Below are 24,423 nucleotides of genomic sequence, written 5' to 3'. Positions count from 1 at the left end.
TCAGACACTTGAGAAAGTCGCCTTTATCCATTGCTAGACACACCAGAGTATCACATTCTTTCTGCCCTTCAATTGTCTTCAGAATGCAATCCGAAAACATCTCCCAATCGTCTATTCCTCCTTCCCAGGAGCCAGATTTAGATGGAAGAGCCAACAAAAGACAAAAAGTCAACGAACAAGTTGGCCAAATGCAGGCGTTGCTTAGAAAGACGAAGAAAGTGGACAATCCGCTCGTGTGGATCGACTGTGAGATGACGGGGTTAGATGTTTTTGGTGACGATCACATTATAGAGGTGTGTTGCATTATCACCGACGGAGACCTCAATGTCGTAGATGAAGAAGGCTACGAGTCTACAGTGTACTACAGCAAAGAGCGATTGGATTCCATGGGCGAGTGGTGTGTTAGTCAACACAATCTGTCGGGGTTAGTAGCCAAGATCTTGGATCATCCGGAACAAACGCTAGAAAGAGTACAACAGGAATTGCTTAGCTACATTGTAAAGTACATTCCACAATCGCGTGTTGGCATTCTTGCCGGCAATTCGATCCACATGGACAAGATATTCTTGATGAAAGACATGCCTCGCGTAACAGACCATTTGCATTACCGGTTGGTGGATGTTTCTACGATCATGGAGTTCGGCCGTAGACACAATCCTGAGCTCATGAAGTGCTGTCCGAAAAAGACCGGGCTCCATACGGCAAAATCGGATATTCTTGAGAGTCTTGCCCAGTTGAAATGGTACCGTGACTACTACTTCAAAAACAAGCAGGAAACAAAGGACGTTGTCCAGGCCTTTCAAGAGGAGAAGATGAACGAGATCCAAGCTCTAGCCAAACAAAAGAGTGAAGAGAAGGCACAGGTGTCCAGGAAGACCTAGTAAGTTCGCTGGATATGAAAACATTTAAATCTCATATCAGCTGCGGCGACGTAAGGCGAGAGCCGTTGGTTATATGATCTAGATTCGGAAAAGAGAAGAAACGGTGAGTAATACATTGTATTCAGAATTGCCAATTCAAGTCATGTGGGGAACAGATAGTCAGTAGGCTTCGTCCCTAGTAGTGAGATTAGATTTAATCAGCCAGATTCTGGACAATCACCGAAACAAGGGTACAGGACAATAGATGATAGTGATCCAATTCGGCTGAGCTGATTGCACAGAATCTGGAGCAATGCGAGAACCAGGATAAGACAATCAGGCTACGATGGTCTACGGGAGAGAAACGGCTCTCTGGCACGGCTTCGTTGATACGAGAGATGGGCGGAGCGTAGGGCTGAGCAAAAGAAAAAGCTGGAGTGCAACGTTTATTCCCTTTTCAGCAAAGCCCGATTATATAATCGTTTAAAATCGAGACATTAGTCAAAATGCCAACGGCTGTGAAGGTCTAGAGAAACTAACCGGTTAGTAAAGAAGTCTAGGTGAAATATTATTCGCAAGCTGCGGGACACTAAACTCGTCAGCCATGCCAAAATTGCAACTAAAGTTAAGGTTACGGTTTGTATCTCTGTGCACCCCCAGAAAATAATTCCCAATAACCACCACTAATCGGTTTTAGAAACACGTAGAAGAAACCCATTCCTATTGTAAGCGGACTCCAGAGATGAGCAAAAAGAAACCGATGAGCTGACAGAAAAATTCTGTGCACAAATTACCAAAATCTGACTAGTGGTGTGTGCAGGACATTTGTCACCGCCGTCAGGGCTGGTGGTTCGGCCGGGACCTGCACAGCGCTTAAGTAAGCGCGAGAAGTTTTTCGTCACCAGAATTCGGCCGTTACCTAATGCAGGCAGGAAATTAATAATCAGCGGATTTAACTCAGACACCAGCGGCGGAAATACTGGCGCAGGCTCGGAAGCTCTAAGTATGCCGGCTATAACGAAAGTGTTCCGTAAGCCAGTGGCTCAAACCTCAACAAATTCGGTCTTTATGGCAAATGGCTATTTATATATATATGGCGGCAAAGTTATCTCAGTTTTCGAGATTCATCTTTAATTTCATCTTCGTCTTATCTCGACTAGACATTTCGTTTTGAGCTTCTTCGTGATTTTCATCCTGGTTTCATCTTGATATAATCTGATAGACAGACCGCGATTCGATATCGGCCCATCTGTATACATTTTCGCTTGCTCCGCCATGACGAGACACAATTCCTACACAACTCCATGGAAGTTGCAGTACGACCAGACCCTCAGCCAGTACTACTACATCAACACCGTAGACGGCACCATCACGTTCGACTCGCCCTGTGAGGTGAGCCACTCTCCTTCTACCGTGTCGACTATGTCGTCTAATTCCGTCGGCCCCAAACACGGCTTCTTCCACAAGTTGAAGCGCACAGCTTCGTCCACCGCCTGCCCTTTGCAGGCTGAACCCAAGAAAAGAACCTCCAGCTCCGGCTCGGTATTGTCGAAAATCGGCACCGCTTTGTCGTTGAAGTCGTCCAAGTCACGCGAGTCGTCCATATCTTCTAACGGCTCTCATGGCAAAAGAGTTTCTAACGGCTCGCTCTACGCTGAATATAGCGCTTCGGAAATAAATTCCGACGTCGCCGACTTTGGCTCCGCTACACTTGCCATGGATACGACTGCCACAGCTACACCCGAGACTTCGAGCATGTTGTCTGGATTAGATGACGAATTCTTGTTGAACAACCTCACCAACTTTAAGAACTTTGCCGGAACGTCTATGGTGACTACAGCCTACAACAGCGATGAAGACGCCAGCATCGATTCCATGCAACTGGACGACGAAGAGGAAGTGCATTCCTTTTTTGACTACACCTACATTAGAGACGGCAGCAGCAACTACTACTACTACAACGACGACGAAGAGGAAGACGAACAGGACCACATTCAACAATATAACGTAGACAAAGAATTGGAAAGAAGAGAATTGAGATTGGAAATACTAAAGGATTTCTACTAATCGTTCAAGTAGTCAGTTGATTACTTTACTAATATTTAATGATGTTCATGAGTCTTTAGTTCGGATAACTTGGTTGGGTTACATTGCTTGTACATAGTTTAATTGGCATATTCAGCATTTAATACATTCACATTCACATTTTACATTTACTATTGTATTATAAATCACACTTCGCGTCTAGTTTTAATACTACCGATGGACTAATCGGCTCTACTAATTAGCAGCATAATCTACTTTGATCCCGAGACGTCATTTGTTTCTTGCTTCCCCAGCAACGGCAATAACAGTTCCTGTTCAAATTAAATTAAGTGCGCTATTAGTGGTCTGGCAAAAAAATTGCAACCGATAAAATCGGCTCTATCACGGAAAAATGCGACCAGCTACCGAGATGCGAATTCTACTTCTGCTAGCTACAAGAATACAATAACCACTACGGTTTATGCTCTGCTAATTTCTAGAATTATGACACTATCTTTGCAGAGTAGACTAGCTGGCCATCTTCCTGAAGTGCCACAGCAGTTCTACAAATGAAAACTTTTCAGCATATGCAACCCGAAGATTGCCGAAGCCTCTGACTCCACAGCCGACATCCGGACGAATAAGGAGGAATTTCCTTCCACATTTGGCCCCTACTAGTTAATTCCTGAAGGCTGGTAGGCTTGTGCCAGGTCAGGTATTTTCCAGCCGATACCACCCAATACGATGTCAACGTTCAAATTGTAGGGCAAGGAAGGAGAGGTGAGTCCGGCTCAGTGCTTCAAGGATTGTGCCGATTTGTTTACTTCGGCTGTTTTGAGCCTTCTGGAATAAGAGATAGCTGTGGGGTATTTTAGATTCTGCCTGACGTTTAGTATTGTGATTTTGACATTAAACCTTCATATTGCAATTTGTTGGTTTGAGCCTGTGGCTAACACGGAGACACGGTTGTAAATTTGGACACGCTTTTTCCTGTTCTTTGTTAGATTGACCATTTGGGGAAGAGCACGAAACGCCGATGGGGCTCCTAGCAGTGGCGGGTTTACGATGCTTAAATTGTCATATGATAACTTCTTCTAGCAGCTTACAGAGGAAATTCTCTTAAAGTGTTGCAACTTATTATGCATGCAGCACTTTTGAAGTTCGGCATGCAGCATTTTTTGCTTACGCTTAAAAATATTGCAGCCAAGCTTAATACATTTTTGCAACTGCGAGAATAAGTAACGTCTCCAGCATTGCAAAATCATCTCTATTTAATGGTACAATCCTGATCGTATACAAAATTTGCAAACATGCCCTGAGATTTTTCTCCATTTATCTTTTCTTCAGACTCAGCCATACTTGAAAGATGCTTTTCTTAACTCTCTGGTTGTTCCTCTCAGAAACTGTCTCTGCACTTCCACTTCAATGTGGTGCCAACAACAGCCTGAGCTCTCTTGTCTCTTTCGAAACTGAATGTGTGGTAAGCTCAGAACTAATAACCTACTCAAATGATGCTTCCGAAGACGGAGATCTGGACGGTCCACTCCCTCACTTCGGAATTAATGAAACAACTACCAAAGATTCATCTTACCGTGTTCACAAATTTGACGATGGTTCCACTGTTAGCACTAGAAGGTTCGCATCTGAAAATGACTTGTTCAAGTCTGAATTCTGGAAGAAACTCCAGAAAGGAAAGGATCCGGCAACCGCAATGACTACAGCCATTTACATAGAGGATACTGGCGCTACACTCTACTTTGGACCTTCTGAATACAGAGACGACTTGGAAAAGAGAAACCCCTGGCGAAAGCCCAAGTCCAGGGAAGTTGAAATGTTGGAAGTTCAATTTGGGGACAAGAAGAAAGCCCACGTAACTGATATTCCCGTTAGCTGGTGCGTTTCTTCCAAACTTTCTTCTAGTGGAGCTTCTTATACTCAAAGCTATAAGTGGACTAAGGCTATTACCGTCAGTATAGACATTCACACATCTGTAAATGTATACACTGCCGGAGCTGGTGTCAGTGCTGGTAATGATGATTTGTCGATTAGTCTTTCCAACACAGGAAGTATCACTTGTAACGCAGCTCCAGGAAAGAAGGTTCAAGTATTTGGATCTTTTGCTTATGCCTTCTTTCCGTTTGCAAAGAAAAGAAGTGTGATCTTTTCCAAAAGTAGAGTATCCAATGGCCCCTGGGCTAAAGTGGTTCATGGAAATCCTCGTTTGAAATCCTTTGGGGCTATCTTCTTCGATTTATCCAGTGGTCCCCCTAACTATTTTTGTGTTGATGACCCTAATAAGTTGAGTTGTGATGAAGGTAGTATTGTGAACAACAAGTTTTCTGATCCTGCTGAAGGACTACTACACGTTGATTAATTGTGTTTACTGTAATTCCGCTATTTGATTTCTTTGGTGTAATTTTGGTTCGTGTAGTAGCAGTCGGTTTCAATGCTTAAATGAGCCGCTATAAATAAAGCAATTGCGGAACGCTTGTTGCACCATCTTGTAATTTCATATGTTGAAGACCTTCCGTAGGAATAATATAATCCCAAAGTATGAGAGCTATGGACAGTGATTTACAAGGATCGGACCTTGCCCCGGTTGTTTCTAGTAGCTCTTCAAATCATTACTACAATTCAAACAATATTAAGTTGAAAAATTTTCAATCAATTGGAACTAAAAGAATCAGAAAGAAGCTATCTACTTCCTGGAAGAATATTGTCCATGATATTGAAAACCCGTTTTGGTTACAGAACTTGGCGCCGAATCAAGATTATTCTTATAACCCATACAGAGATAGAGAGTATTGTTTTCTGGATACAAATCCCGCTCGTGCTGAATGCTACACCGATCAAAATAATGAACACATATTTGCCAACAAGATAGACGAAGAGGCTTATTATCTCTTTCATGATGACCCTCCTACTAAAAGAATTCCACTTCAAAGCTTAGACAATCAGTCCAACAATTCTAATCCAATTTTTAACGTTTATGAAGATCCAGACAAGTATGAACAATGGAGTCGATATAGGACTACTACTGCGAATTCGGAAAAGGAAGACTTTCTTCATAATTATTACAAGCAGCCAGACCTTCTGAGCTCAAGCTATGACTATAGAAGAAAATCCATGTATTCATGTGACGAAGATGAAGATGTGACCAACTTCAAACTGTTCAAAATACATAATGTTGCTGGAATTTTCAGCGATAGTGACATATCTGATTTTTCAATTCTACAAGCTACCCAACATGCAGAAGCATATTCCCGAGCTAAACCGGCAACCAAAGACGATACGAATGATACAGACAAAACCACGCTCTTTGATGTTGAGAACGTTTCGTTCGAGCTGAGTCTTTCTCTCAATTTTGAATTTGATAAAGACCATATTCCAATGAGCACGATATCGATGAAATGAAATACAACTGAAGGACGACTATCCGACAAAACTCATTAATTGATCATTCTTTACCTCATGCACCTTCTAATTTTGATAACTGTTCTAAACTTAGGTTCTAGTTCTGGAATAGCTGTCGTAAATGGGGCTTTTTTCGCAGCCATTCCATTCTAAAGCAAACCTATCTTAACTATGACAAAGTTGTTATTTCGCCTCTTTTACATTGTCAAGACCAGCCAAATGTTTATACATGATAGTAGCAAGAATATGTACAAATTACTATTTACAAAGAAACTAATATTACGTTTCTAATGTCTTTTGATAAACCCGTCCTTGGCTGCAGCCTTTCTTCTCTGGGTAACTTCCAACTTCTTGTTTGTTTCCCTTGCCTTCTTTCTGGTTGTTTCCTTGGACTGTTCAACGAAGTTGGAAAAGTATTCACTGATACTTTCGGCTTGTTTTCCGCCTTCACCTGGCTTTGGGGTTTCAGGCATTTTGGCCCACTTTCTGAAGGACTTGTTTCTCAACACCGATGACTGAATTAACGACACTACCGAGTTGACTGCGAAATACAATACGACAGCAGCAGAGAAATTCTTTGTGATGAAAATGGAAATAAGTGGAACTACAGTGAAGATGTTCTTCATGGGCTTGGCCATTTGGTGGCTTCCAGTCTCACCACCCAATCTGACCACAGCGATAATGACAGCAGCAGCAATGCCCTGTAACCCCAAATAGGGATCCACCAGAGCCAAGTCTTCGAACCAGTAGATTCCACCTGTGGAAAAGCCTTCTACAGGGTAATTGGCCATCTTTCTCAAAGCCTGGAAGAACCCATATGCTAGAGGCAATTGCAATATAGGAGCCATCTGGGCTGTCATGGAGATGTTGTTATCCTTCATGACTTTCTTTCTGGCTTGCATGGCTACATATTGTTCCTGAGGAGTTTCAGCAGCTCTCAAGTCGGCTAGAGCCTGATCCAACTGGGGCTTGACCTTGGCTGTTCTGGCGACGTTGGCCGAAGCTTTCATGTAAAATGGGAACAAGGCTACTCTGACAGCAATGGTAACTACTACAATAGTTCCCCACCATGGTAAACCAGTATATACATGGGTGAGTTCCAACATTCTTTCGACGATATCAGTAGGGTACCATCCTTGAGCCATACCAATCGAGTTCAAGTAGCCCAATTGGTCGGAGGTCATTGTACTGATAGTCTTTTCTGCTACATCAGCAACATTGTCTGCATTGTCAAACGACACCAACGTGTTTTTGATTTCTGAAGTTGCAGCCGAAGTCGAATTGTATCTGACGAAAGAGCCACCCATCATGGTAGGTGTCTGTCTCGTAGGAAGATGCTTGAAAAGAGCATTTTGGGTGAGAAGTCCGGCTCCGCGCAAAACTGAGGGCTGGACTCTGGTGAGTGCCGACGTCCTCACGGCACGGGCTATTCCTATCTTCAACATGGAAACGGTGAGGGAACTTGAGTTCTGGATAGTCAGAAGCTGGTGTTCAATTGAAAAATTTTAGATTATGGAATTTTCAATCCTGTAGAGAAGAATTGAGATCTTGGCTGGGAAAATTGAGAATGGTGGAGATGGCAAGACTATGGCCAGCGGTATAATGGAGTAGATATGAAGTAGTATTACCTATATAGTTAGAGTCCTGTTATGGTAAATATCCTGAAATAAAAGAAAAATTGAAAGAATATAGTCAGAATAGTGTAGAATTATGTAAAATAGTATATTATTGAGTGAAAAGCGTAGTGCGAATTATAGTGCGATTGTCTTCAGAAGAATAGAAAGCATTTTTATAGAAAATTAGAATATACTCTACGCCATAGTCTTTATACTTTCCATTTGGTTATCTTCCTTCCTTTGTTCTTATTCTTAAGTTATTCAATGCTCACACGGCCCATACGACGAGCCTTGGGCCGTCGGTTCATACAATCGATTCCTAGAACTCTTGACATCTCACAATCGAACCATTCAAGAATTCACGAGAATATGATCCAGGAGTATCTCAAGAAACACAGAACTACCGACGATTACGACGTCGTAGCCACACTCACAGAGCTTGTAACTAAACTTCCAGATGCTAGAAGAAATGCTGTTTTGCAAAATTACGAGGGAAGCATTCTTGCTTCGAATATTCATTTGCAATTGCTCTTGAACGATTTGACTGCTTCTGATTCGTTCCAGGAAACATACTCCTATATTGTCAAGACGCCCGTGAGATTCGCAACGGAGCTCGTAGAGGTCTTTGTATATAATCTCTTGCAAACCAATAACATTCCGGCCGTGACATCGTTGTTGCATGTTCTCTTTGATAGAGATTCGCAGTTCACTTTGAGCAACGAGATATGGTCTCTTTATACTTCAAAAGTAGTGGAAAATGCCGACTATTTGGGTGCTATCTCCATATACCATCATCTCATAGACAACATCGACCTCTACTTAGAATCTGAATCTGGTCATGTTTCAGAGAATGACAATGTTCAATTTCTCATTACTCCACACCTTCTTGAACAAATGGCTACTTTATTTGTTCACAGTGGCGATGCTTCTAGAGTCAAAGGCTTGCTTCAGTATTTCAAGAGGTTCTACTCGTACTCCAGTCACAGAAACACTTATAGAAATCTCAAGGTGGCTGTTGTGGAAGCATTTAGTGAAGCTGAAAATCTTTCCTGTGCATTGCTAGCCTTCAGAGAATTGGCTCTTTTGTTTAGGGGCCACTACAACCCCAGAGACTGGGAACAAGCTCATGGGGTTCTGAAGTTGGCCGCTTACACTAATTACGTCTGGAGAAGAAACAATATCATGAATAATACAAATCAGGCTCCTAAACCAGATGTTGACCAGGAACAGTCTTGGAACCCGGATCAGATACTTCCAGAGACACACGAAAACGAACAGATTTATAACCCCTCGTATGAAAGAAACGTATATTCGGGGCCAAATATCCCCCATTTGCCTTTGTTGAATGGTTCATTGTCTATATCTGACCTACCACAATTCTACCAGTTGGTTAAATCAAGTGTTGTGGATGCTATGCAATCTGAAAACAAGAATTTCGCAAGCTTAATGCACTTGATGACTTCAGGTCATTTCATGGTGCATTCATTTGTTGTTCAAGCATTGTGTGAACTTGGATATCCCAAGGAGGCACATCTGATTCTTGTAAAGCTTCCTTCCAGCTTCCGTCACATTCATCCTGATGTTCTCCTTAAGGATGAAGATTTCATCCTTATCTTCAATGCGGTTGAGACATCGATTGCACAAGTCGTATCCAAATCATCGTCGAATCAACTCATTACATTAGAAGATCTCACAGCATTTTTGAATCAAGTAATTAATCAGTACAACAGGACACATGATACACATTTCGGTAGCATTTCCTCTGCTGTCTATTCTCATTTTCTTTCTGCATTGTTGGTATCTCCTCTCACAACTACTGACGATTTACGATTGCATCTTGAGAAGTTAATGTCAAAGCAAACTCCGCACATAATTTTGAAGGGTGATTCTGGAGGCTCTTTCACGAAACTCTGTAAAGAATCTCCAGATTTCTCTTCTAAATATTCTTCTTTTGTACATATATTATAGTTTCTCTGTACATAATTATTATGTTAATGTTACGTTCAAGTGTCTTTTCTCGGATCAGACATCTTATGAATCTTTACATCACTACTATTCAAATCACCAACAACGGCAATATCCTGAGGTGTAATAAAGATGTTCTGAGACTTCGGATACTGTCTAAGTTCGTTCAACAAGAGTTTGATACTGATGGACCTGTTCACGGAATCCATAAAGACATCGAATTCGTCTAATCCCCGAATCTTGGAATCCATAACCTTCCAAATTGACAACAACAACGAGATTTGGGCAAACGATTTCTCACCTCCGGACAACGAGGTCACTTCACGTTGTTTGTCGTCGCTTTTCGTTTGGGCAAGAAGAGTCAATTTTCTCTCTCCATGGTCAAAACTAAGTGAGCCTTTAAACCCTCTAAGAGCCATACAGTTTTCGAAGGTTCTGGAAGCCTGTTCGACACTTGACAATATAGTGGTATGAACGAAATTAAATCTGATTTTCAAATCCGAATCCAAGCTCTTATAAGTCCTGGACAAGTTTTTTAAACTTTCCTCTGCTAATCTCTGCCTTTCTTTTGCTTCGATCAAATCATTCTGGATCTCCTCGAATGGTTTGCCAATCTGTTTCTCTGCTTCTTTGACTTGTGTTTGTACTAGAGCATATTCATCACGAATGGAATCTTGCGTGTCATTGGAAGTGATCGTCACTTCCTCTCTTCTGCATTTCTTCTCTGCCTCATCAATCAACTGTTGGAGTTTGTTGTTTCCTTCTTCTATTTTAGCATTTGTCTTTTCCAATTGGGTCTCGATTTTTTTCTTTTCGGACAAATAACTCACTCTATTATCTTTGTTTGTAGAAAGTTCAACCTCATAATCATGCAAGTTCTTCTTTGCTCTATCTCTAGCTGCTGTAGCTTCGGTTAACTGAACTTTAAGCTCTTTAACACTTTCCTTTAGTTTCTTCAAGATTTCGTTTCGGGACTCCAAGTCTTCCGTAAGCGCCTCTATAACCCCCTCCCTAGTTTTGATTTGGTCTTTGTGTGCTTCAATTTCACTTTTGTATTTCTCGATGTTGGAAAGATCACCTTCTTCATTAATCTTAGATTCTATTTCGTCCAATTTCCGCTTCTTTCTTCTGATAACTTCGTTGAATTCATTCTTTTTCTTTTCAAGATTAACGATTTCATTCTGATGATGGGATTGCATCTCTCGAAGTCTTTTCTGTAGTATGTCGATCTGAAGCTTTTCCTCCGAGATTAAGCTAACTACATCATGAAGTTCATCAGCTCCTGTAACAGCTAATTTTACAATGTCCTTGGAATAGTAAACAGGATCCATTCGAATAGTATCTCCTGCTTTACCGTACCGAGTACCAGAATTGACAGTTGATAGTGTGAAAACACTCATTACGTTTCTTTCGTTAAGAATTGACGATGGGCTTTCATTTTTATCACTGATGACAAGTTTCTCGATATTCATACTATCAACCAATGCTCGCAATACTTCTTCATTCTTGCATGTTATCATATCTACAAAAGTAGGATGTCCAGACACCTTACCATTGGAAAAGTCAAAACTTTCAAACTTCCTGACAATAATGGTTTTTTTCATCGAATAATGCGCTAGTATACTTTCCAATAGTCTTCTGTCGTGCTCATCGCAGACTATGAACGAGTCGAGCATTCTATTAAGAACTGTGTTTATCAAAGCGCTCCACTTGCTGTATTCTGATTTCACTTCTACATCGGCTCCCAATGGTCCAATTGGTAGTTTGTGCCAGGTATTCGTACTTCGAATTCTTTGTATTACATTGCTCATTTCCCTGCCCCATGCAAAATACCTGTCCTTCTGGGCCCGTTGGGAATCTTGCCTTCTCTTTTGAAGAGATTCTAGTTGAGACATACGATCTTTAAGTGTGGACTTGTGACTGTCCATATTAGGGTTTGCAGAAGACTTCGTAATTTCAATAGTTCTTTTTATCCCAGTTAGTTGCTCTTCGATATTTTGTATTTCTGCACTCAATTCATCATATTCTAGTCTTAGCTTTTCTCTTGATCCCCCATTTATTTCGTCAATCTTTCGTTGCTCTTTCTCGATATCTTTGGTTCTTGTCTCTATCTTTTCTTGCAAAGACTGGATCACTTTTGCATTTTCCTTACACTCCTCCAACAATTGGCTACTTGTATTCTTTGCATCTTGCCTGGTGTCGTTGGTCTTGGAATGCTTCTCCAGTAAGTCATCTAGAGATAACTCCTTATCTGTAAGGTCTTTCTCCAACACAGCTATCTCTTCTGGTGCATTCTCTATAAATTCGTTGCATTCAACAATCTTATCGTCTGCAGATTTGATTTCTTCTTTTAAAGAAATAGCTTGTTCCTCGTATGAATTTACCTTTTTCTCTATTGTAGTCACATTATACCAGAGGATTTTCCCATAAAGCATCTGAAGTTTGTTTCTCAAGTAATCAGACTTCTTGTGTCGGTTGTATATGCTGGCAATCTCGTTGTAGCTATCTTTACATGCCTTTCTATAATGTTGTGCTTGCACAATTTTGGAATTGATTTCAGCTATGTTCTTCAGTGTTCTGCCAAAATTGTCTATAATGTTCGTAATAAATGCTCCGGACATGAAAAGACTGTATTTCTGCTCGTCTGAAGTGTTCATCAAAAATTCACGAGCCTTATCTTGTGACAAAAATGCTAAGGGGTTGTCTATAGTGATGCTGAATTTGTACAAGATTTCGTCTAGAGTGGCTTTCTTGGTCGAAATCGTCCTACCAGAATGCGATCTGATGGCGTAGGTATTTCCTCCAATTCGCTGGAGCTTCCTCTCTATAATAATCCTCTTGCCGAATTCCTCGGGTCTATATGCTTCGGGGCCCTCATTCAAAAATACTATCGTGACTCTCGCTGTTGATTTCCCGTCTTTAATAAACGACTTGATGGACGTCCCACGATTAGTGTCGGAAGCTTTTGCTCCTAGTCCGACAGATATTCCGGTCAAAATGGCACTTTTTCCTGACCCATTTCTTCCAATGATAAAGTTGATTTGGGGCCCAAGCTCGAGTTCAAACGAATCGTGACACATGAAATTCTTTAGCGAGATTCGCTCGATAACGCCTGCTTTAGCCGGGGATGCATCTGTGATTTCATCGTCGTCAGAATCAGAAGATGACGATTCAGATTCACTATCTGAATCTGAGCTTTCCTCTTCAGAATCAGGCCCATTCTGTGTCATCATGTGATGACGTTTTGCAGCAAGCTGCTGTGTCATATACGCATCAACTGACACGTCTCCCTAATGAAAGTTAGTATATTGTATATGGATTTGGAATAGATGATAAATTGTGAAAGATATGAAATATAGTCTTCTGGGTGAATCTTTCTATGTGAATCTCTAGAAAAATTAACATACCAATGGATCAAAGCTCGCAGTGGCACCGTCGGCCACTCGCTTGGCACTGCGTGGCTCGCTTAACACTGCTGCTTCCATTCTCTGGAGAATACTCGCTACAAAGAGTGAAAGATGAGAGAATTGAGAAGATTCATACTACTTCTATAAACACGTCTGTTAACCTGTAGGTCTACTTTTTGCAGCTTTGTTGGTTACAACATGCAATGAGAAGTTTTGCAGTTTGAAATTGTAGGACTGCATTTTACGAAGCATCCGTACCGCTGTTTTTTCCTATGATTAGGACAATCTCATTCCTGTCTTCCGTCGCTAAGTATACGAACTGCTCTTTTGTAGCACCTTTACAGTTGGAGCCTTAGATCCTCAGAGGTTCAGCAATTGCACCAGATGGTAAGAAAATGATAAGAGCATTCAGCCATTTAGTTCTTTCTTATTCTAGAAACAATTTGTTTCGGATACGAGATTTTCAAGCCTCGTATCGTACTGTAGAATCTGTATGAACTCTTTTTGGCCAACCCTCGTCCCCTTCGGGAGATGCAATCTTGATCCACTTCATTGTCATTCCTACACTGAGTCGCCCTCAATTGATAGTGCAATCGTACGGCACTTGATGTAAGCAAGTACGTAGGCTTAACGCTGTAAGCCTACTTCTAGTTTCTGTGTCTCCCAGCCGTTATGATTATGATAGGCGAGCAGCATAGAAATGTACGACAGCAAACATATTTTCACCATGACATTTATAAAAATCATAGCTGACAAAATGCTATACTTCTATGACCCTCTCTATGTCTCTTTTGTCCATCGGAGGTTCCTTTGGAACAAGGAGCCGCAGAGCCGGTTTTCATGAAATATCTTCAATCCACTATAGATAAGATGCCAAGACACAAATTTCAAGACTTAACTATAGACATAAGGCTCTGGGACTTGCAATACAATGGTGGTGGTGCCTCATGGGACAATGTGACTCCCCTGGAATGTCAAGCTATATAAGAAGGTCGAAACCGCTTCTTATGGAGCAATGTAGTTTTGTAGAACTGTAGATGGTCAGAAAATGAAGATTTTCAAATTTTTTGCAATCGTTATCGCAACTTCTGCAGTTGCAGCGCAACCAGTTTTCGTCTCCAAGAGAGAAGTCACCGTAGGAGAAACAAAAGAGTTGCCTCTGTCGACCGACAATGACCTCCATCTGAGCTACGGTAAGCCCTATGCTATTTTCCAGCCAAAGGTGTTTATCGTTTCTATGTTTGAGTTGGAAAGAGATCCTTGGCTAGAAGCGTTGGACTTTGTTCACAACATTTCGCTTCCGGGCTTGTCGCCCATATACTCTACTATCTACTGTACTACTAACTACAGTATCTGTCAGGCTACTGCTGGAGAAGGCGAGATCAATGCCGCTTCGTCGTTGACTGCTTTGACTTTGAGTCCCTTGTTTGATCTCACCAAGACCTATTGGTTGTTGGCGGGTATTTCTGGCGGAGAACCTACTCAGGTTACTACAGGATCAGCTACATTTGCGAAATACGCCATTCAGGTCGGGTTGCAATATCAAATAGACTACCGTGAGTATATAAACACGAATCCAGATTGGATTAGCGGCTACATTCCTTACGGAACCGATAACCCGTATACTTATCCAGGCAATGTCTACGGAACTGAAGTTTTCGAGCTTAACGAAAAGTTGAGAAATAGAGCACTTGAGTTAGCCTCTAACGTCCAATTGGATAACGGAACTGAAAAAAATGCCGAGTTTAGAGCTCTCTACGAAGTTGAACCCGCAATTAGCCCCCCTACAGTGGTAGGCTGTGATGTCTTGACCTCGGACAACTACTTCACAGGAAATGTCTTAAACGACTACTTTGCAAACCTCACGAAGCTTATGACTAACGGTAGCGCTACCTATTGTTCTACAGCACAAGAGGACAATGCTTCGCTAGAAGTTTTCACAAGAATGCAGAAATACGGCTTAGTCGACTACGAGAGAATTGTAGTATTGAGAACTATCTCCAACTTTTCCAGGCCGCCGCCTTCTATGGCCAATAATACAGTGAAATTTTTCACCGATACCGACAAAGGCGGAATTGGTCATTCTCTTGCAAACTTGGTCAACGCTGGTTTTCCATTTATTCACGATGTTCTCACCAACTGGGAAAACGTATACGAGAGTGGAGAAACCTACGAGGCTGACAACTACGTAGGCGACATCTTCGGGAGTGTAGGTGGAAAGCCAGACTTTGGTAAAGATAGTTTCGAAATAGCTTAGATGAACAAATAGGGGGTAGATAACCGAAAGAGAATGTTTGCGGCACGCCTATATGGCACGGCACACTAGGCCACTAATTGCAGATTCTTATCTTGCCGCTCCATTTCACCCCATTCGTAACCGATTCCATCCGCCCATTGTTCAGTAGGCAGTGGTGGACACAAAACGGTGCTGAGATGGACGAATACACCAAAATTTTCATTTTCTGTTTCCTTAGATACCGTCCGTATATTGACTTCTGTAGAATTTCGATATTGCATTTGTGCTCCGATGGAACAGCTAATTTAAAGTCTGACTCCCGACAAGGGGATAGGCTCTTTTCTTGTCTCTTTCCTGGTATTCCTGGGAAGGAATAGTAACGATTGTAGGAGTAGTTCTATATGAGTTCATAATTTGTGGGGGTCGTCTTTCCAAGGAAACTCCAGTGGAAATCGGTCTGGAACTGGAGCCATTTTCCGCCAGATGAGTATGCACTCATTCACCTTACCCGATTGGGCCCAAATCGCAACGAACTGGGGCAATTTTCATCGGTGCCTTTATATACGACATGCAGATGGTATTTGTACCTTCTTAGTTAAATTGAGTCGAAGTCAAAAAATACCGTTATAGATAACAATTAGCCAAAGCTCATTGCTCCTCTAATTTGTGGAACAATGGTCCAAAAAGGCAATTCTTGCATTTGTTATGGATTAGCGGCATTGATGCCGCCATTCGATGCCGATGTCTCGTAAGATGGTTGGATTTTTCCCACTATAAAAGCTGGAGAAATATCCAAGAGTTTTTCAGCTACCACCTGGTTTGACAGATTTTTTCATAGTCTTGGCACTTAATAATTCGCAACCATGAAGTTCTCTGCTATTCTTGCTGTGGCCTCTGTCTTGTCTGCTGCTGTGGCCCACCCATTGCAACACAAGCGTGCCATCAACGACACCGCTTTGGAAGAAGCTATCCCAGCTTCCACTGGTAAGAAGACTGGTGACAACATCCAAACCAGCTATGGTAAGCCATTCGCTGTGTACCAGCCAAAAGCCTTTGTCATCTCCATGTTCGAATTGGAAAGAGACCCATGGTTGAAGGCCTTGGATTTCATCCACAACATAACCGTTCCAGGTTTGTCCCCACTCTACCCAACTATCCACTGTACCACTAACTACACCATCTGTCAAATCACCACTGGTGAAGGTGAAATTAATGCTGCTGCCTCGGTCACTGCCTTGACCTTGAACCCATTGTTCGACTTGACCAAGACCTATTTCTTGATTGCCGGTATCGCAGGTGGTGAGCCTCAATACACCACTCTCGGTGGTGTCACTTTTGCCAAGTACGCCGTTCAAGTTGGTTTGGAATACCAATTGGACTTCCTTGACTACAACAACACCAACCCAGACTGGATCAGTGGTTACATTCCTTACGGAACCGACAACCAAGACACTTATCCAGGCAATGTGTACGGAACCGAAGTTTTCGAAGTCAACGAAAAGTTGAGAGACAGAGCTGTTGAATTGGCCTTGAAGGTTGACTTGAACAACGGTACCGAAGCTAACGCCAAGTTCAGAGCCTTGTATAACGAAACTGCTGCTAGGGGTTTGCCAAGTGTTTACAAGTGTGATGTTCTTACTTCTGACAACTACTTCACTGGTAACCGTTTAGGTGATTACTTTGCCAACCTCACCAAGTTGATGTCCAACGGCAGTGCCACTTACTGTTCCACTGCTCAAGAAGACAATGCTTCCTTGGAAGCCTTCACCAGATTGGACAAGTACGGTTTAGTTGACTTCGACAGAGTCGTCGTCATGAGAACCATCTCTGACTTCTCCAGACCTCCTCCATCCTTGTCCAACGACACTTACAAGTTCTTCTTTGATTCCAATCAAGGTGGTATTGATGCCTCTCTTGAAAACTTGGTTCTTGCTGGTACTCCTTTGATCCACGACATCATCACCAACTGGGACAAGGTCTACGAAAAGGGTCAAAAGTACTCTTCCAAGAACTACGTCGGTGACATCTACGGTACTTTAGGTGGAACCCCAGACTTCGGTAAGTCTTCCTTCGAAATCGCCTAAACGATTCCTTGTACTATACCCTAATACCAAAATCTTCTCGTTACCCAGTTTCTTCGTTAGGTATAATTAAAATACCATTGCATTTAGAATAACAATAAATGACATTGTCTCATTCGTGTAATATCCAAGCTTGTATTGTGCTAAGCATATAAACTATTCCAATTGTCTAAAAGATTCTATACATTGTTCGTCAATAAGTATATTAATAATTGTACTGGAGAAGTGAAGGCGTTCATAACTAGATTACAGAAATGGGAGGAAGTTAAGCAAAGTTAGACTCCTGAACAGGAGACATCTTCACCTGCTCGACGAAACTGGTGATGACAATATCATCAAACACGTAGTCGTAATTGATGATTAACTTCTCCAAGATCGAATTCATGAATCCAAAGTTGTTGATCAAGATTTCTAAATTGCTTGCTTCAGTCAAAGCAGGGCCTATAACAGTGGCTAAATTAGAGGTCGTCATCTTGTTATCTTCACTGAAATGACTAACCTTTTGCAAATGCTTCAAAAGTAACTTCAAGGTGTTGTAGTTAACCGATGGCAACTCCTTCAAGACTTCCTTGTACTTGTCTAGAGTTCTTGGATCGTCCACTTCGTCATCAATCTCTTCCGAGAGTCTGTTCAAGGAAAAGAAGGAATTAATGACCTTGTCCGATAACAAGGCATCTGGCAACTCTCTGAAATATGACTTGACAATACTAGTCAATGTGTGAGTATCATACGGCTTTTCGTTGACATTGAGAGTACCAGTTCTATCAATAATAGCCTTAACATTTGCCAATTCACTGATCGAAGTACTGATTCTATAGATACCGACATCTTTCAATCCTTCGCTTTCAATTTCATCAAAGATCAACTCCAAGAACGTAGGGTAAGTGCTTTGTTCACGAGCACAGACAACTGTAATAGGAATACCAAATGTTGTCATTGGATGATTGTTCTTCAAGTTAAGATTTCTAGAGAAGAACCAGTGTCTGTTGGCATAGTTCAATTTGACCAACCAATCGTTCAAATCAGCTTGATTTGGAGCCTGAAAGAAAACATCATCACCTGCCACATCTGAATCCACCTTGAAACATAATGGCAATAAGTAAACTGGGAAAATCTTCTTGCTCTTCAATGCAATGATTGCAAATGGTTTTTGCTTGGTATCTAATATACTTTCAATGTTTGGCAATTCTTGAGAACTAACACGTCTTTCCGTATTAGAATATCCATTGAGTGAGAAGGGACGTGATTTTCCAAATAGACCACTGATCTTGAACCTGGATGATGAATTAGATTTATAAGACAACGATTGACGCTTTAGACTAGAATTAGAAGTCTTTTTCTGAAGTGTCAATGAGTTGCTTGCAGCTGCCAGATTTCCGGCTCCAGAGCTTGTCTTGCTTTCACGAAGTTGCTTCTTCATATTATCATCGACCAATAGACGTTGTTGTTCGTTCAACACACTTTTAAATAATTTGCCTCTTTCTTTGTCATGGTGTGTAAATTCTCTGATGCTTTGTGTGTCCACAAGTGACTCATCCAACTTCAATAAGAAATCAAACTCTCGTGAATCATGAGAACTGAAATTGGCTCCTTCGCCAGTTCCATCAATATCTTCAACACCAAGCTCCTTAATGAGCTTGAAGATTAAGTATCTCTTATTAAAATTGATTGCGTTCTTGAAGAAACTTGGGCACTTATTGGTTTCAATGATATTTTCAATAATCCAACCAAAACAAGGCAACAATGGCTCACCGCTTTGCAAATCAGAAGAAGTCAACTTGTGTGGCAATAACATGTCAAGATCTTCATATACTGAAGTTGAACTTGCGGGGACATCATCATTTAACTGAACTGATGCCTTGATCCACAAACTGGCGAAAAGTCTACTCTCAGGAGAGTAGATTACATTTGTAATAGCAGTCTCGATACAAGATGGGATGTTACCTCTGCCTCCTTCAAAAACAAACTGGTTGTCACTCATTTTCAACTTCGAGATCTTACACATAATCAACAATGTCTTCATACGATCCAATCTTTCTTCAACAGTGATTCCTAAATCAGTTAGTTGGATAAGAATGTAAGATCTGAACTTAAAGTACAATTTGAATAACTTTCTGAAAACTAAAGGAAATCTCTTCAATATCAATTGTCTTTCGACTGGATCAACCAAAGATTCGAAGTAGTTGAAAACATTGGAAACAATCATGTAATCTTCGCTAACGGTTGATTTCTGCAAGTTGAATTCAAACAAATTATTTTCTTCGAAAACTGTTTCGATAATCTTGTACACTCTCACCCAATCCTCTGCCTTGATTCCCTTGTAGAAGACAGTCAAAAGCTTGTTGAATTTGAGTAAGAACTTCTCGATTTTGCTCACATTTCTATGGCTTGGTAAGTTTCTATTCATTGGAACTTCATGTAATGAGTTGTTGAACTTAAATTCCTTGATCAAGTACTCGTCAAATTTCAGAATTTCAATTGGTCTATAGGTCTTCTTCACGAACAACTTCTTCAATTTCTTGTAATAGTTGACCAAGCTTTCAAACGACTTTTCTAATTTCGAGTCAATCTTGTTAGAATTATACCATTGTAAAATTTCATTGCTGAATAATTTAAGCAACTTTATCAAGATTTTCTTATTGCCCATGTCAAGCGAGAAATTGGAGTAAAAATTATTGACTAAGACAATCAAAACCTTTAAAATATTGATCTGTATTTTCAACAAGAGCTCATAATCAACGTCACCAAGTTCATTCAAATCAACAGTGGTGTCTAGACTCCAATTGGGGAAGTCAACCCGTGGAGAACGAACTCCTGTCCTCTTCAAGTATTCTCTTTTCATAACCGAAATAACAGCATTACCAGAATTGATAAATCTCAAAGCCAACTTATCCAAGAGTTCTTTGGTTGTAATGAATGAGTTATAATTCAACAAGAATACAAATCGATATTCTGTTAAGTCAAGGGTAATTTCTTGATGGAAATACTTAACATCAATCAACAACAAGTCAATGAGCTTATCCATAGTTGCATATTTTGGAATAAATCTGATGGGGAGGTCTTTCGAATGATTGGAAGCTCCATTGAGAGAATCACCGCTAATACCACCAAATTTCTTGGTGTTTCCAGAACCCAATTTTGGTGATATTGTGAAGTTGTTGAACTTTTCTGAATTCAAGATATCATCTACATCGATTCCCAATCCAGGAACATCATCTTCGACTTCAACGATGACATCATCAATGCTATTGAAATTAACAGCTGTAGGATCTAATTCATTAACGAAATCATCGATTCTGAAAGTCAAGTCATCATTGATAATGAAATTGTGCTTGCTAACAGACGGATCCAAAAGCTTCTGGTTATGGGAACTATCTTCATTGTTGCTGTATGCTGTCAATTCATCATACTTGGACAAGTTAATGGTGAAATAACGATCGTTGAAACTTGGAATACGTGATTCGGGATTGTATTCAATTCCGCTCTTGCCTGTTACTGTCTCGTAAATCGTAGACAGGTCTCCATTAAGTGAAGAATTTGATCCATTTGAATGAATCGAAAGATTAGACATATTACGGTTTCTCATGAAGCTCAATTCCAAGGGAGTGTTTGGAATCACTGACGTCGACATTTCCACCTTCAAATATGACTCTGGCAAATCTGGCTCTAAATTAATGGATAACCTCATTATCTTCTCCAAATTGATCGAGTCACAATTAATTTCAATCAACTTTAACAACTTTTGTTGCAAGTCGGTAGAGTTGGTTCTCTTCAATTGGGGTCTTATCTCTTCATTCTGACTAGGCAATGGTTTACCATCTTCATTGGCACCCAAGTATAAGACCTGGTTCAAACTTTCATTGGAGAAAATGAAACCCATGCTATCGTATCTTCTGAGAACATCGTCGTTGTATTTAATAATCTCATAATAGTTGGTCAAGTTGGAGAGGTACTCGTTCCATCTGCTGAATGAATAATTGATTCTCTTCCAAATCGACTCCAACTCAAAGATGTCTGCTGTTGAGTTGTTGTTGATGACTAAATCTCCAAAGTAGGGAATGACGCGCTCTTTCGGATAAATCTTACCCAACCCTCTTGGAGCCATAATATGGTACGAGTCCTTGAAATTGATAGAATCACGCAAGTCGTCCTTGTCTGGAGAGGCAGATGGTGAGCTATGCAACTTCTCGTAACTTGTACCGTTAGCCAAGTGTCTTCTATCCAATTCGAACAACACTGGTGACCAATCACTCTTCAACAACTTTATATAGTTAGGCGAAACCAATGACCAAATTTTTGTCAAACGAAGTACTGGTTGTGATAATATGATAGATGAAATACCCAACCACGACGACATGTTTCCTGACTTGTCTAAAAGACAACCCAAGTCGATCCATTTCTCCAACAATCTTGCTTTGCGTTCCAAACTAGAAGAACTTAAGGTCGACGACGAGCTTTCCACAAATATATGGTTGATCAATAGACGCGATAAGTAGTGGATATGATGGTCATTGTTGAAAATGAGAGGATTCTTCTTGTAGAAGTAGTCCGCGGTGCCGTGACTACTAGATGAGTCGAAATTGCCATTGATGGACGAATACAACAAGAGCGACTTGTCGATGTTGGAATTCCAATGTTTGAAGAACTTCAAATCAATGGCACTAATGGCTTGAACGAAATCAACCAAGTTGATATCTTTCATGAACACAATGGAATTCAAATCTTGAAATGGGTTCACATCAGAGGGAACATGGTCGTTGTTGACAAGGTTGACCAACGATTGTTGTTTGTTCAACATGTCCTTCTTGAACTTCTGTATGTTTGTAATTTCGGTTTCGGGCGATTCCGGCTCTGACAACGTCTCCAAGATTCTCAAGATGTAGGGTGCAATGTCAGACTTTAGCAAGAAGCCGTCGAAGTTCTCTTCAACATTATATAAGATTTTGAGCACTCGCTCTATCACGACGGCCTGGTTGTAGTAGCCTTTGAACTTGTGATTGTAGATGTCTGAAAGGAAGATTGCGATCAACTTCAAGATTCTACCAAAGTTGGGGAATATGGGCAAAATATTAATAAGATCCAAAATTTGCGCATTATCGACTTCGTCTTCGTTGAACAAGATGAAGTGGATCAAGGACTCTATAGAATTAGGCGTGGTGGAAGGTGTGACTCCACAAGATTGGCAGAACGAAGCAGTGGAAGTGATGAATTGGTGGTTCTTAAAATCGAAGTTTAAGTCGGGATGAGGCAATTTCGTGCTGTAGTACGTGATCACGAAGTCGTCGGGATCGATAACGGAGGTTGAAGGCTGGTTCAAAGGAGGTGTGTCAAGTAGAGTCGTGTTGGGATTGGGTGTTGTGAAAGCAGAACCCATAGACTGTGACTGGACAATTGTTGGAGTTGTTTGAGAGTTCGAAGATGACAAAAGAACAGGTGAGCCAATTTCGTGAATGTTGGAATTGTTGGAGCTGTTTGAATTGTACAATCCTTCATGGGCTGAAAGTGAAGGGGTGGAAGCGTTTCCGTGTAATTCGGTAGGAGTTGGAGTTGGGTAAAAGGATTCGTCGTTTGGATCGTTCGATGTCGAGCCGGAGTTGTCAAGCTTGAAGTTCTTGATGTTGAGCGATAATGGAGGTTTGTATAAGTACAAATGGGAGCCTTTCAACTCTGCTCTGACTAACTTTAGCGTCTGGTCCGAGATTTCGGGTGCCGAATTCGGGTTCATAAGTCCATTAAGCCATCCATTCTTAATAACACGCGAATCATAATCAGGACGAACCAATTGCTGTACAGTTTTGGGGCCCGGATGGATGGACGAGATGGATGATCTGTTTCTGGTGTGAGTCTGAGAAGTGGCCACGGAAGAGTTACCAGATACGGTGTTTTTCCCAGTATTATGATCGTGACGGCCGAGATGTAGAATGTGGTGTGGCTGGTGTTGGTTCTGCTGGAGAACAGGGGAGCCGACTTCTGATCCGTTGAGCGTGGAGTAATCGTCGTAATCGTCAGAAATCGACAACGACTGGGCGTGCGACTGGGTCTGTGAATGTGACGAATCGCCGTCAGCGTCAAACTGCGAGATGTTGTAAAGCAGCGGCGAGCCTGTGGATGACAAGCTTCGGCGCTTGTCCTTTCTCAGGGTCCAGATTTTTCTCATATGGACAATGGAAATCTAGCAGTGTGTGAGGGCTGGTTGAAAAATGCTGAGGTTGCAGAAACTAAAGGAAAATAACAAGACGTGAAACCAGCGGCTCGGAGGAAACTCGAATTGAGGAGGGATGAAGTAGAAATAAATAGATATTACAACAATAAAACGCTACAACAGTCTCGCTATCAACAGTGGAGAGTAAGTAAAGAAAGATGGAAAGTATTGTTTTTTGTTGATGTAAAGCAAAAATCAGAATCTTAAACTTCTATGCGCTGCAGGAAAAAAAATGATAGGGATCGATTACGTGTATGGTACGAGGTGAAATTAGGCTGTCAAGGCGAGGCCAGAGTTTAGTAGGGAATAAAGAAAATAGTGGAGAAAGCCCTGGCAAAAAGTTTACGATGGCAAAAGTCGTCTTGACATACGTGGTGGTGTTAACACGACGACGGGCTCGTGAAAACCCAAACATTTGCCCATTAGCTTCCCTTGTCAACAAACGCTTGTTCAATCAAGTTAAATATTCAGAATAGGGTTCTCCTGTATGATCCAAATAGCAAATTTCACCAGGGTGATATTTTTTGGGGTTTTTTCTTCTCAAGTGGAGCTGGAAATTTTGCAAAACTGACGAACTGACTGTAGATCTACAGACTCTAGGGACATGGCTACAAATC

The 24,423-nt window shown here is 41.2% G+C and overlaps 10 protein-coding genes across 10 annotated transcripts; 7 read left to right on the top strand and 3 right to left on the bottom strand. All coding sequences in view use genetic code 12, as the record gives it.

Annotated features, from left to right (window-relative positions):
- Positions 1-188: 188 nt before the first annotated feature.
- Positions 189-821, top strand: PICST_57408 (predicted protein; the record flags this gene model as incomplete). Its single annotated transcript, XM_001383881.1, has 1 exon — positions 189-821. A coding segment is annotated over one exon (633 nt), but the record flags the coding sequence as incomplete, so codon positions are not given.
- Positions 822-1,818: 997 nt separating this feature from the next.
- Positions 1,819-3,069, top strand: PICST_67407 (predicted protein). Its single transcript, XM_001383880.1, has one exon. The coding sequence runs from the start codon at positions 2,136-2,138 to the stop codon at positions 2,925-2,927; it is 792 nt and encodes a 263-aa protein (XP_001383917.2). The 5' UTR covers positions 1,819-2,135; the 3' UTR covers positions 2,928-3,069.
- Positions 3,070-4,251: 1,182 nt separating this feature from the next.
- On the top strand, positions 4,252-5,259 carry PICST_31025 (predicted protein; the record flags this gene model as incomplete). The annotated part of the gene is made up of 1 exon (XM_001383879.1): positions 4,252-5,259. The coding sequence occupies one exon, from the start codon at positions 4,252-4,254 to the stop codon at positions 5,257-5,259; it is 1,008 nt and encodes a 335-aa protein (XP_001383916.2).
- Positions 5,260-5,438: 179 nt separating this feature from the next.
- PICST_31024 (predicted protein) lies at positions 5,439-6,299 on the top strand (the record flags this gene model as incomplete). Its single annotated transcript, XM_001383878.1, has 1 exon — positions 5,439-6,299. The coding sequence occupies one exon, from the start codon at positions 5,439-5,441 to the stop codon at positions 6,297-6,299; it is 861 nt and encodes a 286-aa protein (XP_001383915.2).
- Positions 6,300-6,586: 287 nt separating this feature from the next.
- PICST_57776 (predicted protein) lies at positions 6,587-7,606 on the bottom strand (the record flags this gene model as incomplete). Its single annotated transcript, XM_001383547.1, is given in 2 exon segments — positions 6,587-7,495; positions 7,508-7,606. The coding sequence occupies 2 exon segments, from the start codon at positions 7,604-7,606 to the stop codon at positions 6,587-6,589; spliced, it is 1,008 nt and encodes a 335-aa protein (XP_001383584.2).
- Positions 7,607-8,164: 558 nt separating this feature from the next.
- Positions 8,165-9,951, top strand: PICST_82897 (predicted protein; the record flags this gene model as incomplete). Its single annotated transcript, XM_001383877.1, has 2 exons — positions 8,165-9,576; positions 9,884-9,951. Coding segments are annotated over exons 1-2 (1,464 nt in total), but the record flags the coding sequence as incomplete, so codon positions are not given.
- RHC18 (Protein involved in recombination repair) lies at positions 9,919-13,110 on the bottom strand (the record flags this gene model as incomplete). Its single annotated transcript, XM_001383546.1, has 1 exon — positions 9,919-13,110. One exon carries the CDS (start codon positions 13,108-13,110, stop codon positions 9,919-9,921), a length of 3,192 nt encoding a protein of 1,063 aa, XP_001383583.2.
- A 1,225-nt stretch (positions 13,111-14,335) lies between these two features.
- NUP2 (purine nucleoside permease) lies at positions 14,336-15,544 on the top strand (the record flags this gene model as incomplete). Its single annotated transcript, XM_001383876.1, has 1 exon — positions 14,336-15,544. The coding sequence occupies one exon, from the start codon at positions 14,336-14,338 to the stop codon at positions 15,542-15,544; it is 1,209 nt and encodes a 402-aa protein (XP_001383913.2).
- An 842-nt stretch (positions 15,545-16,386) lies between these two features.
- On the top strand, positions 16,387-17,725 carry NUP3 (purine nucleoside permease; the record flags this gene model as incomplete). Its single annotated transcript, XM_001383875.1, has 1 exon — positions 16,387-17,725. One exon carries the CDS (start codon positions 16,387-16,389, stop codon positions 17,605-17,607), a length of 1,221 nt encoding a protein of 406 aa, XP_001383912.1.
- Positions 17,726-17,935: 210 nt separating this feature from the next.
- On the bottom strand, positions 17,936-23,401 carry BEM2 (bud-emergence protein; the record flags this gene model as incomplete). The annotated part of the gene is made up of 2 exons (XM_001383545.1): positions 17,936-22,862; positions 23,088-23,401. Coding segments are annotated over 2 exons (5,241 nt in total), but the record flags the coding sequence as incomplete, so codon positions are not given.
- Positions 23,402-24,423: the final 1,022 nt, after the last annotated feature.

The sequence above is a fragment of the Scheffersomyces stipitis genome, chromosome 3 (assembly GCF_000209165.1).
Source record: "Scheffersomyces stipitis CBS 6054 chromosome 3, complete sequence".
In the NCBI taxonomy this organism is placed as follows: Eukaryota; Fungi; Ascomycota; class Pichiomycetes; order Serinales; family Debaryomycetaceae; genus Scheffersomyces; species Scheffersomyces stipitis.
This window is presented reverse-complemented; position numbering and strand designations above follow the sequence as displayed.